Raw genomic sequence first — 14,237 nt, 5'->3', positions numbered from 1 at the left:
TTCCTGTTTGGAAGGCAGCAAGGTGTCACAGTAGAGCGCTGGGCCTTAAGTCAAGAAGACCTGAGTTCAGATCCAGTCTCTGACTGGATAGATCTGAGATCCTGAGCAAGTTACTTAACCTCTGTGTGCCTCAGTTTTCTTAACTGTGAAATAAGGATCATAGTAGCCCCTAGTTTGAAGGATTGTTTTGAGGATCAAATGAGACAATATTTGAAAAGTACTTAGCACAGTGCTTGATGCATAGTGGTATTTAATAAACACATTCCTTTTTCTTCCCCTTTTTAGTGGAGGCCAATATTATTTGCAGCAAACTTCTCTCTCAAAGCTCATATAGTGTTTTTTCTATACTCCTCTGATATGTCTATTGTATAATACTGTGTTTGGTAGTTATCTGTTTTTAGGTCTACTAATCCAATTGAGGTCAGCGGCCATGTTTTTTAGATTAAAACTAAACAAAACATAACTTCGCATTTGCATTACTTCATTCCTTTATTATAGGCTTTACCTATAGGAGGTGCTTGATGTTTATTGAATTTGTTGAGTGGGATTTTACTCTCCTTTTTGATTCCAAGTTCACCATCTTTACTCCCACAGCATGCTACCTCTAGGGGTGCAGCAAGTAGTAGCTAACAGTTATTTTGGGAAGGAAGAGAGAAACTAAGTTCATCTTCTTCATGCTAGAATGTTTTTCTGTGAAAAAAATTTTATTCTAATGTGCATTAGTTATGAATATTTAATCATTGACAGGCTTTTTAAATTGTCTTTTAAGGAATATATGCATTCTTATGTATGTGTAATGTATCAACTGGCATTTTTTAGGCCATTTTTCATCCTCTTTTCACCCCTCTTTGCAAGGAGGCAGCATAGAGTAGTTGAAAACATGCCAGATTCAATTAATCAGGAGACCTGAGCTCTACCCCTTAGCTCCCATCACTCCTAAGTAGCTCTGTGACCTTGGGTAAGTTGCTGAGTTCCTTTGACTCTTGATATTCTTTCTCGTCTGTCAAACCTTAACCTCTAAAAATCGTAAGATTCTAAAAGTGCAATTCTTTTCATGTTTAACTCCCTTTGAATTTGCTACATCTGAAGCAGAATTTTGTCTAATTACACAAACAGAGTAAATGAAGGACTTTCCTTTTTCTTTGAAAAAGTGCCAATTCTTGTGTTATTTCCTTTTTCCAAACAGCTTCAGCTATTTTCAGTGTAGGCAGAATATTTTGTTGCTTTAAAAGTCACAAAGGGCTTTCAAAATATCAAGTATTTGTTGTTGGCCAGGTTTCCTTTCCTCAGCATAAACTGAAGGCACAGTCTGTGCAGTTTTTCACTGTGGTAGTTATTGTTGCAAATCTTTTCACCAGTAGCTTTGGTAGCTCATGGGGGCTAACAGTATGTGGTGGTTGAAGGGCCCCACCTACCCCAGGGTTGCTGGTACACAGACAAATTGGCAAATTGAGTTGGGATCTTTCGAAGCAACTCTTGAATCTCATTAATGTGTGTGGGACTCTTCTTAACATTATTAGGATGTTGCCAAATGCAAGTGTGTCAGAAATGCTAGATTGGCATCTATAAATGAAGCAGTCATCAAGCTGGGGGACAGAGAGCTTCTCAGAAAGCTATGATCCCTACTAGCCCAAAATAACTAGCTTTACCACTCTTTCATTGCTTCTAGAGTATTTTCTTTCAGGATAGAATGCCTTTATTTGTGTATCTATAGCAAACTGAATCGTTAGTAGTGGATGTATAAATAGACTTTGGAATATTAGCTATTAAGTCTCTGTGGAAGTAGGAAGGAGTAGGAATCATCTGGTCTAACCCCCTTGTTTTACAGATGACGACAGTGCTGCCTGAAGAAATTACATGATTCACCTAAGGCCAAAGATTTATTTTTTTGTCAGCATCAGGATTAGAACACAGGTCTTTGGACCTATGAATCAACTACTACTAAAAGAAGTATATTCTAGAAGTGAGACAAAACATGTATGAATACAAAGAGGTGTGAGAGATAGCAGTTTGAATTCTGGGCACAGCTGGTAGTCCTGTTTGGCCAGAATTTAGCATGCAACATGGAGTGTAATGTGAAATAAACTTGGAAAGTAAGCTCAGTGCTAGATTCTTAATTATCAGGCTAAGAAGGTTGGTGGGAGTGTTTTTTTATAGGTAATGGTGGTGGTGGCTGCAGCAGCCATAGCAGTAAAAGCAATAGTAGTAATAATAATAGCAGTAATTGTAACAGCTAATCTTTAATTTTGCAAAGAACTTTAAATAGGTCAGGGCACTGATGAGGCTAGCCCTATAGGTGTTACCTCATCCTATAGACATCCATCTGAGGCTTGGCTAGGTTCAGTGACTTACCCATTTTCGTACAGCTCTGGAGACTGGCAGGACTCAAGCCTGTGTATCCCCACTCCAGGTCCGCCGTTTTTCTTCTTGGCCATGCAGGTGAGTGACATAGGCAGACCTTGGTGCCAGATTATTGCCATCTCACTTATGTGAGCCCCTCTCATTGTAGTGCCCAGCTCAGGTTTAACTGGAAAAACAGAAGGTCATGGGGTTTAGAATTGGTACAAGCCTTTGAGGTGGTACAAACCAACTTCTCGTTTGGCTGATGGGGCAGCTGTGTCCTGAGAAGTCACTAGGGTCTGGTACAAAGTCCTGCAAGTGTCAAACCCCTATCATCTGACTCCATGTATTCTGTCCTGTATCAATGTCCAGGTGGAGTCAGTTTATTTAAATTAACATTTCTTAAATGTTTACTGTGTGTGAAGGAGGGATATAAAGACAAAAAACTAGCCCCTAATTATTTACCCTCTCATAGGGGTCCAGGATGGTGATTAAGGAAGGTTTATGTAGGATAAAACTCCTGGGGGAGAAACGTGAAGGAAGCTGAGGAGGGAGTGCATTCCAGGTCTGAGGGTCCTGAAGGGACAGAGTCTTCGGCAAGTTATGAAGATGAGATGTTAAGTTCGGGGAACAGTTAGATCAGTTAGTTTCAAGCAGAAAGTATATGAAGAGACATGATATGAAATGACTGTAAAGGTAGGTTGAATCCAGATTGTAGAGGGCCTTAAATGTCAGACTGATAAGTTTATTTTTTTATCCCAGTGACAACAGGGAGCTAAGTTAAATTTTTGAATAGAGATTCATGTGGTCAGGCTTGTGCCTCAGAATCATTGTTATTCTGTTTGTGTGAGGGGATAGACTTCAGAGGTGTGGAATCTTGAACCAGGGAGAACTAGAATATAATAGCCACAATTAATGTTAATAAATAGTCCTTTAAAGTGTACAGAACACTTTATGTTTGTTTCCTTTTTTGAGCTGTACCTGTGGAGTAGGTGCTATAGGTATTATTTATTTCATTTCACCAAGGAGAAAACAGTCTCAGTGAGGTCAGGTGACTTGCCCATGGTTGCACAGCTAGTAAGCAAGTCCCAGAGGCAAGCTTTGAAGGCACAACTTTCCTGACTCCGAGTCTGGTTTTCTTTATCCCACATATAGCAAGCCTTTTCTGGATTTGACTTTTGTGGGAAACAGGTACTATAGAGTATAAAGTACTGTATATTTTAAGATTTTAAAGTAAACTGAAATGTCCTGATTTCATCTTTTGGAGTTGTTCTAATATGCTTGTATGTTTTGTTATATAATTTCAGAGGTTCAAGTACAGATTGTTGGTGACCAAAAACTAGCAGTACTTTCTTGTCATACTTAATCTAGTACAATAGAACCCTCAAGATTAGAAAGTATCCCTTTAACAATTGTGGGAGGAGCATGGTCTTTGACCACATCATTTTGTATGGTAGTCCAATCATAAATGAAATGGTGCTTTGGTTATTTAGGACCTTCTTGGGAGACCTCAACACATCTCAATTTTACAGGAAAAACCAAGTAACATTCACCTGTCAGTGAATATATGCCGATGTATAATAGTTTTGTTTATTAGTGATGGGTAAGTTGGCCTTTCTAATGACTAATTCTGCCAGGCAAACCAGTTACATGTTTTTTTCTATATGTATAATTAAATGGGGAATTCCATCTGATGCTCATTGGATTGTGGGTCAGGAAGCCTGAATTTTAGCCTGCCATTCCTCTTAACTGACTTTGTGACCTTAGATAAATCATTTCACTTCTCTAGCTTTCATTTTTCTCCTCTGTAGGATGAAGCAGTTTAAATAGTCTTTCTTTGAGTCGACAGATTGGAACGTTCTATGATTTTATTATTTTTTTTCTTCTTTAGGATAGTCTTGGGGGTAACAGCAAGACAGCCATGGTGGCCACTGTCAGCCCTGCTGCTGATAACTATGATGAGACCCTTTCAACTCTGAGGTATGCTGACAGAGCCAAAAACATCGTGAACCATGCAGTAGTTAACGAAGACCCCAATGCACGAATCATTCGGGATCTCCGAGAAGAGGTAGAAAAGCTCCGAGAACAGCTCACCAAAGCAGAGGTAACAGGCACATTTTAATAACTGGTTTAAGATTCCTGTTGTTTCTGTGAGAATTCAATAAAGCCAGGGTTTGGGTTGTGTTCTCTTTTTCCCTCAAATAATGGCCTTTTCCATTCAGGAATTCTGCATTTATTTATTTATTTTTCCCATTTTTCAAATGCTTTATTAACTTCTGATTTACATCATTCATTTCCGCCAGATTTTGAGTTACAAATTTTCTCCCCTTTTTTCCCCTACTTACAGCCCCCAAATAGCGGTCCCACAGGATGTCCCCTCCTCCAATCTGCTCTCTCCCATGTTTTCTCTCATACCCCTCTCGACTTTTCTAGTAGGGCATGTATCTCAATGCCCCAGTGCCTGTATATCTTATTTCCCAATTATATGTAAAATAGTATTAATAATAGTATGTGTATATATATAAACATTTGATTTTAAAACTTTGAATTAAAGATTCATTCCCTTCCTCCCTTGTCACCCACCATTATTATAAGATAAGCAGTTCAGTATAGGTTGTACATGTGTAGCTAATGCAAAACAATAACATAGTAGATATATTGTAAAAGACTGACTATATTTCCCTCCCTCCTATCCCACCTCCCTCTTGTTCTATTCTCTACTTTGATCCTGTTCCTTTTCAAAAGTGGGTGCTTCCAACTTCCCTCCCCCCAAGCCTGACCTCCCTTCCATCATCCCCCCCTCTCATCCCCTTCCCTCCTACTCTCCTGTAGGATGATACCCTATTTAGTGTGTATTTCATTCCCTCCCCAAGCCAAATTCAATGAGAATAAGGTTGACCCATTCCCTTTTGCCTTCCTATTCTTCCCCTCCATTGTAACCATTTTCCCTTGCCTCTTCTGTATGAGATAGTTTACCCCATTCTGTCTCTCCCCATCTCCTCTCATTATATTCCTCTCTCACCTCTTAATTTCACCTTTTAAGTATCATCTCTTCCTGTTAAATTGGTCCTGTGCCCTCTATCTATGTATACCTGTAAACATATATACACACATTCACATACGTATTCATATGCCCATATACCCTCATATATAGACATATATATATATATATTTCTATTCCCTTCAACTATTTTCATACTGACAAAAGGTTCATCAGTTACAATTATTGTTTTTCCATTTAGGAATGTTAATAGTTCAACTTTGATAAGTTCCTTATGATTTCATTTCCCTGTTTACCTTCTTATGCTTCTCTTGCTTCTTGTATCTGAATGTTAAATTTTCTATTCAACTTTCAATTCAATTTTTTAATCAAGAATGCTTGAAAGTCCTCTATTCCACTGAATGACCATATTTTCTCCTGAAACATGATACTCAGTTTTGCTGGGTAGGTGATTCTTGGTTTTAATCCCAGCTCCTTTGCCCTCCGGAATATCATATTCCAAACCTTTCGATCCCTCAGTGTAAAAGCTGCCAGATCCTGTGTTATCCTGATTGTGTTTCCACAATATTCAAATTTTTTTTCCTGGCTGCTTGTAATCTTTCCTTAATCTGGGAATTCCAGAACCTGGCTATAATATTCCTAGGAGTTTTCTTTTTGGGATCTTTTTCAGGAGATGATCGGTGGATTCTTTCAACCTCTATTTTGCCCTCTGGTTCTAAAACATCAGGGCAGTTTTCTTTGAGAACTTCCTGGGGGATGATTTCTAGGTTCTTACTTTGATCATGGCTTTCAGGTAGTCCAATAATTTTTAAATTGTCTCTCCTGGATCTATTTTCAAAGTTAGTGGTTTTTCCCATGAGATATTTCACATTACCTTCTATTCTTTCATTCTCTGTTTAACAGCATCTTGATTTCTCATAAAGTCATTAGGTTCCATTTGCTCCAATCTAATTCTGAAGCAATGATTCTCCTCAGTGAGCTTTTGAGATTCTTTTTCCATCTGGCAAATTCGGCTTTTTAAGGCATTCTTCTCCTCACTGCCTTTTTGAGTCTCCTTCACCATTTGAGTTAGTCTGTTTTTTAAGGTGTTATTTTCCTCAGTCAGGTTGTTGATTCTCATCTCGTAATTTTCTTGCATTGTTCTCATTTCTCTTCCCAATTTTTCCTCCACTTCTCTTCTCTGCTTCTTAAGGTCCTCTATGACCTGTAACCAGCTCGTATTTTCCTTTGAAGCTTTTGGTACAGGAGTTCTGACTTCACTGTCTTCCTCCTGTTCCATGCTTTGCTCCTTTTTGTCCCCCAAATAGGAGTCTAATGTTGGAATCTTCTGTCTGCTTTGTTTCCTTTGCCTGGTCATGTTGCCCCTCAGTCACTTGCCCAGTCACTTGACCTCTGGGCTTTTTGCCACAGTAGGACTCAGCCACCAGACAGGGGAGCTTTCGTCCCAAATGCTGAGCTTTTCTCAGCTGCTGGAGGCTTTAGATAGGTGCTCTCTTGGAGGCCTCCACACGCTCTGGCAAGCTGGTCATACACCCCAGGACCTCCACCCTAGACTGCAATCCAGATCCAAGCAGGTTAAAGCAAGAATGATTACCCCTCAGACTGGTTGCTTGGTCCCCCTACACTCTGCAGGCCAGGAGCTGAAGCTGCTGCGTGGTGCTGTCTGGCTGTGCTGGGCATCTCAGTGGCTTCTCAACCCCGGGGGCAAAAGCTGACTCACTCCCAGTTACTGGGTCCCAAAGCCCACTGTGCACTGACCTCTCACTTTGTCTTTTGCACCTATGTGTTGATAATTCTGGAAACGGCCATAGTTGCTGCTGATCTGGAGTCCGTCCAGCTGGTGGCTGGTCAGGCCCACCCTGGGGCTAAAACCTCTGGCTGCGGGCCTGGCCTCGGCTTCCAGAGTGCTGTGCTGGCCAATTCCTGCTAGCCCGCCAGGCTGTCCTCAGTGGGAGGTTAGCTTCTCTGTGTGTGTCATTTTGTGGGTTCTGCAGCTCCAAAGTTTGTTCAGAATACCCTTTTTACATTGATTGGGGAAGGTGGAAGCCAGAGCTGCTCGGAAGTTGTGCTTCTACTTGGCCATCTTGACTCCGCCCCCCAGGAATTCTGTATTTAAGTTAGATTTTGTGCATAAAGTAGGAGTTGAGGCAAATTTTGAGGAAAAGAAGGAAAATTAATTGTAATACATGACATAGCAGATTGTTAGTCACCAAGCATTTCTTGATTCCCTACCATGTGCCATTCCCTGTGCTCTGGAGAGAAAAAGACATAAATGAAGCAGAACTTGTTTTCTAGGAGCTTACATTCACCGGTGTAGGGGATGGCATAGGAAGAAAGAAAAAAGAGAAATAAATTATTTTTGGTACAAGAATGAAGGCAGTGGGCAATTCACTTTAACCAATATTTAGTAAATATCTAGTATGGGCTAGCCTTTGTGAATGCAAGACCAAAACAAATCTGTCCTCTTGCTCACCCAGAGATTAGTCTTGCCTTGATGGATATACCATGTACACAAATAAGTAACATATATGGAGTGGATACAAAATCATTACAGGAGGAAGAAAGTTTTAATCTCTAATGTATGGTAAGCCTGGGAAAGGCTTTGTTCAGTAGTGGTATTTGATGTACTTTGATGGAGGTTAGGATTCCATGAAGAAGAGCTGAGGAGGTGATATCTTCCAGTAATGAGAACACTTACAGAAAGGTAGGTAAAAATGGAATTTTTTTTTAAAGTCGAGGAGGGGAAGTGGCATGAATGAGTATATTTTAGGAATGTCACATTAGTAGTTGTGTGAAGGATGGATTAGAGAAGAAAGAGGTTAGAGGTCTGAGAAGCTCAGATGTAGAGACTTGTCTGCTCCAGATGTTCAAATGGAATATTTCTGCCCAACCTGTGGTAGAGACTTCCAAGCTTGTATTGGTCTGATCAGCCACAATCAGACACACTGTACCTTGACTCTAACATCATGATGTTATTTTGGTCCTCTTTGAATATGAAGGACAACAGTGAATCAGGTGAGACTTGGTAAGGATTTGAACTAGTACAGCCGCTCTCTGAGTGGAGAGAATGGGTGAGATGTCCTCATGCCAAAACGCTCTCCCTCTTTACTGTGCCTCTGAAGAACATAGCTTAAACACCTTCAGATGTCTCACGTGTCTTCTGTAAGAGCTCACCCCACGGATAGTTGCTTTGCTCTGGATTAACCTTCCATTGAGATGCTGCAGCTGGAACACAGCTTCCTGGGTGCGTTTTGGCGGGTTTTTGCTCTCAGTAGACTCCTTGAGAGCAGGAATGGTGTTTTTACTTTTTTTTTTATCGCCAGAAATTTATGCTATGCCTGGCACTTCATAAACTTTTAATAAACGTTTGTTGACTGACAACTATGTGAAAAGTTCTGGAAGGAGGCTTGGCAAGTCTTGGCATTTGATTGGCTACTGTGAATGAGGATACCCCTAAGATTTTGCACCTAGGTGACTGGGAGGAAGATGTGTGGTGCCAATTTATACAAAGAAGTTTAGATTACAGTGCATTTTGGAGGAAATGTGAGTTCTTAGACATACTGAGTTTGAAGTACCTTTGAGACATCTAGGTGGAGCTGTCTGTCACGCAGTTAGCAATACAGGATGGGACTTCAGACGAGAGATGAGAGCTAGTAGTATAGATTTGAATATTACCAGTATACAGACAATAAATGAATCCACGAGAACAGAAGAGATACCAAGGGTTAGACTAGAGAGAAGAGAGGACCCAGGACAAAGCTTTTGCTGATGGGTGGGAGAAAAATGACAGTGAGGACTCCGTATAGGATTCTAAGAATAAGTCACCAGGCAGGAGGAGAACTAAGAGAGGACTGCCCTCAAAAACAAAGGAAGAGAAGGCATCCAGTCTATGCAATAAAAACTTTAGAAAAATCAGGAATGAGGAGGACTGAGGAAAATGGCATTGGATTTAGCAGATATGGTTGGAAACCTTGGGGAGAGCAATTTCAGGTCAGTCCTTAGGGTTGGAAATGAAATCGTACCTGGTTTGAAATGAGTAAGATATAAGGAAATGGAAGCAATGAATGTGGATGCCCCTTTTTAGGACCTGACTGAGTGATTGACAATAATGATAACAACAATAATAACAGCAAATGGCATTTTAAGGTTTGCCTAGCACTTTGCAAACCTTCTCTCACTTACATCCCAGATGTTATTAGAGCATATACATCCCCATTTTATAGATGAGGAGACAGACAGACAAACATTAAATGAAGTATCTGGGCCAGGACTTGAACCCAGATTTTCCTGACTCCAAGTCCAGTGTTTTGTCTACTGCAACACCTTAGAACTCAGCTTGAGGTGATGGCAGGGTTAATTGAAAAGCTTTAATAGGTTAATGAACTAATTAATGAAAAACACTGATTAAGCATTTACTGTTTGCTAAACTCCATAATAGGGAGTGGGGATGTGAAGATAGCCTGTCCTCTAAGTGTCTGCTGTCTGGTGGGTAGAAACACAACAGTCCTCATAGATTTCCCCTTCTCAGTTTACTGTCTAACCAGTTAACACTTAATTATGTACATCCCCTTTTATTGTGGGTTAATTTTTTTCTTGTATTTAACACCCCCAATGGACTATATAAGTCTTTATGGAAAGTCAGCGTGTCTCATGATCCTTCTGTATCCTCCATAGTGCTTTTCATAATGCTGACCAGGCACATAAATCCTGACAGGTACTTCATATATCCTGAGGGAGGAGTTGCTTGACTGGATGTCAGTAAAGTGTACCTTAGACAGCCTACCTCCACCTTCATTGACCACAAGGTGTGCTGCAGTAGACTGTGAGATCATCTTGGGAGAGCATAGACAGTATTTGTGTTTGGGGTGTTGCAGGTTTACAGTATTCTATCGTATTCTACAAAGAGTTTAACCCCGTGCCTTCAAGCTTAAATACCACTAAGCCATATGGAAGGATCTCTGTGGGTCACACATTGACTTAGCAGATAATATTGACATTATCTGTGTTTTATTGTATTTTTATTTATTTTGTTAAATATTTCCCAGTTACCTTTTAATCTGGTTTGGACTGCTGGTGATGCATGTTTGACACCTTTCATCTGACCAGTGTAGGAAATAGGAGAAAGATGACAATCTAGTCCTTAAATGATGTGATCATAATAGGCTTTGTGATCATTTGACTTTTTTTCATTATGGCACTATATAAGAGATACAATCCATTTATAATCTATGATAACAATAACAATCATAGCCAATATGTAGCCATATAAATTTTATAAAGCACCTTATGGAAATGATCTCATTTGAGCCTAGAAATAACAAATTGAGTATTGTTGTTTCCCCCATTTTACAGATGAGGGAAGTAAAACTCAGAGAAATGACTTGTTCAGCATCAGAGAGCTAGTTAGTATTATAAACAGGTCTTTGTAACTCCAGATTTAGAGATCTGTTCACTATGCTGCCTCTTATCATGACACCTCTTTACCTTTAAGTATTTCTTTACACTGGACTAATGCTTGCCAGTCTTAGCAGCATTACTATAATTTGTCTCTAAATTTAGTAAGCAAATTATTCTTTCATTTAGTGTACCATTTGGAATAGAGAGAGACAAGATGCATATTAGAGAGTAGTCTGGTCTTGAATTCATAGCCCAGCTTTATTTTTGGCATTGACACCAGTTTCCAGTTTATACTGTCATTTTGATGTGGTTGGAAAACCTGAGAGAGCAGCAGGAAGTAGATTAGGGGTTGAAGGTCCAGGCGCCATTGTAGAGGCCCGTCCTGATTAGGTTGGGGACCCAATCTGCTACCTTCTTTTCCTCCCACCACATAGACCTTGGTTCCATGACATGTGACTCAACCTGGCCCCTACCAACCCAGAGTGTTGGGGACCACTGTAGGCCCAGGGTAAGAGCACCCCTGGGCTTGGAGGTCCTAGACCATCCCCCTCTCCCACTCCCCCAGAGGAAGCTTTGGTGTATGGAGTGGTGAAGTGGGGACTAGGATCTCTCTTTCTCTGTCTCCTGAGCAAGGCCATAGAAAAGGGAAAGATTTAGTCCTGGGGAATGTCCTCAGGTAGGGGTCCCCCATCTCCCTGCGGGGATTCCTCTGCCTCCTGCTCAGGGAGGTCTATAATTTAGAAGGCATGGCATTATTAGTGGTTGTGGTAGATGGGGATAAAACCGGTAGTGGACATACACGCTACTAATTGTGTAAGCAAGTTTTGAGTCATCCCTGAATTTCTAACCTGTAAGATGAAGCTCATAATACTTATTTTCTAGGGTTGTTTTGAGGATCATATGAGAAAATGCTCTAAAGTTTGTTGTAAACCATAAAGCAGTATTGTTGTTATTAATGATAATATAGTTTGTTATCACTGTGACTGTAAATGAACAACCTTCTGGAAATAAAACCATTAACATACTAAAATTTTTGCTTAAGATTAATATACCCCATTAATTATTGCTCATAGATCATAGAATGTAGATTTGGAAAAGTCCTTAGAGCCCTAGTCTAACCCCATCGTCTTTTTTTTTTTTTTTTTTGGAGCAGGGAAGGCAAGGCAGTTGGGATTAAGTGATTAAGTGGGATTTGGAATTAGGTCCTCCTGACTCCAGGGCCGGCACTTTATTCGATGTGCCACCTAGCTGTCCATCCCAATCATCTTTTTAAAAAATTTTGTTTCATTTTTAAAGTAACATGCATTAATTTCTTCCCCTCTCTGATTAAAAAAATAAATGCAAAATCCTTGTAAGAAGTATATGTAGTTAATTAAAATAAAGTCCCACATTTTCCATCTCCAAAAAAATATATATCTTTATCTATGTCTTGAATCCATCATCTCTCTGTGAGGAGGTGGGTAAAATAGTTTACCACTAGTTCTCTGACAGTGTATTGATCAATCTTTCAAAGTTGTTTTGTTTTTATAATGCTTTAATTCCATCATTTCACAAGCTCACTCTTAAACATGAGCAAATTGAGACTCAGAGAGTTTATGTGATTTTCCCAAGTCCACACAGTTAAATCCACTACATTTTTCCCTGTTGCACAACTTCATATGCCTTAGCTAATTTGTCTTGGATTCATGGCACAGACCGTACAATGGAGATTCTGTTGTGTCAGTGACAGTCCATTGTGTGTTTTTGCCTAGGTCAAAGACCTCACTGTACTGTCGAGCTGAGATGAGGCAGATTGTTACTTTTGTCCCATTAGGTTTAACATCTCATTTTTTCAAGGCATCTCACATTTTAAGATTAAAATATTTTCTCTTTGTAGGCCATGAAATCACCAGAGCTAAAGGATCGACTAGAAGAATCGGAGAAATTGATTCAAGAAATGACTGTAACCTGGGAAGAGAAATTAAGAAAAACAGAGGAAATTGCACAGGTTAGTATTTCTTCTTTTAAGGGGAAATGGAACCATTACCTTTAAAATATTCTTCAAAACTCCTTCAAAATATTCCATAGCTCTTCTGAATGTTTCTGATTGGAATGAAATGAAGTTTCTTATTTTCCTGTGGTACTTCCTTTTTCTTTTTATTTTATGTGTGACCAATTCTGTGCCAGTGATGAACATTCAGACTCTAAGTCAAGGGCTCTGTTTATTGTTGGTGGTAAGGGTTTGTGTTTTTTTTTCCCAAATTACTTTCCGAGGGAAAGCCTGAGGCAAAATGGCAGTACTGTTCATAGAGCAAGAGACATATTTTTTCCAGTGCTTCATCAGGGTAATTGCACTGGAGGGGAACTTACAAGTTTTCAAACTGATTAATTTATAGCTTCTGGTTCTCATCCCTTAAATTTCAGTGAAATATGCTACCTACTGGTGAGCATTTTTATCATTTTCCTAGGCGGGCTTGTAAGAAGCTGACTTGCCCACGCTACAAAATGTTTAATGGTACAGCTGAGGCTATCATACAGCTGAGGCTATCATCTTGATTGCCTGCCAACTCTTATAATAAGGTTATCATTTCTGCAAATTTGCATAAGCCTTTCAAAAATGCATTTATAACATTAGCTAATTTTGATGGCATCATAAATGTGCCAAAATGAATAGCATAGGGTCAAGACAAATTGTTACATAAGTGATATTTGTCTCCAGTTTCTCCTTCTGCTCTAGGTAGGTTCCAACGTGTCTGATCATAGGACCATGTCACACCTCATCAGGAACCCTTGCTGCATCCTATCTGCTCCTGAGCCACTCAGGGCTCCTTCTTACTGTTCTCTCTACTTCCCTCCCTTTAGTGAAATACCTTATTTTATCTACTCAGGCTATACATACATTTTCCACTGTGCCCAAGGAAACAATTAGTTTGTCTCATTTTATAGAACTTATCACATTCTACTTTATAATCATTCCTATATATATCTCATTGGACTGTAAGCTTCTTGAGTAAGAACTGACTTTTAGTTCTTTCTTACTCTTTTCTTATTGCCCTCAGTGGGATATATTACACATAGTAGTCGCCCCATAAATATTTGTGGAATAAATAGATGAATGTTGTTGAATATTGCTTTGACTAAATTTATTGAGCAAATTTGTGTCAAAGCATTGCATAGTCTTCTGAGGTCCTTCTTTTTTCCCCCTTCTACTATACTGTCTTCATGTAGTATACTGTTATATGAGCATAGTAAAGTAAGGACAATGTAAATCTGGTTTTCTTTAAAACAAGTAGAAAATAATGATGCACAAGTTATATTGTTGTTCCATCTCCTACAAAATGATTTTAAATTAACATTGAATAGAAACCAGCAAGTGATTGCATTTTCTAGAGGGAGAAATTCCTTTTCAGCAAAAAGTATTGTACTATTAATAAGATTTTATCACATTTGCTGACAATATGAAATATTTTCTTTGTATAGAACACATCAATCTGTCCTGGGGCTTTTAGTTTTGCATAGG

At 39.4% G+C, this 14,237-nt stretch overlaps 1 protein-coding gene across 3 annotated transcripts in view; it reads left to right on the top strand.

The window, feature by feature from the left end:
- The window catches only part of KIF13B (kinesin family member 13B), a 278,821-nt gene that overhangs the window by 134,014 nt on the left and 130,570 nt on the right, over positions 1-14,237 (top strand). For all 3 annotated transcript variants that reach the window (XM_069075652.1, XM_069075655.1, XM_069075653.1), the window contains 2 exons: positions 4,232-4,444; positions 12,615-12,725. In XM_069075652.1, coding sequence (XP_068931753.1) covers positions 4,232-4,444; positions 12,615-12,725 — 324 coding nt within the window. The remainder of the gene's footprint in view (positions 1-4,231; positions 4,445-12,614; positions 12,726-14,237) is intronic.

This window comes from Petaurus breviceps, unplaced genomic scaffold (genome assembly GCF_028583685.1).
Source record: "Petaurus breviceps papuanus isolate PSGF00001 unplaced genomic scaffold, PetGlider_PUasm1.0 90919, whole genome shotgun sequence".
NCBI classification, from domain to species: domain Eukaryota; kingdom Metazoa; phylum Chordata; class Mammalia; order Diprotodontia; family Petauridae; genus Petaurus; species Petaurus breviceps.
Note: the sequence above shows the minus strand (reverse complement) of the source record. Positions and strands in the feature narration are given on the sequence as shown.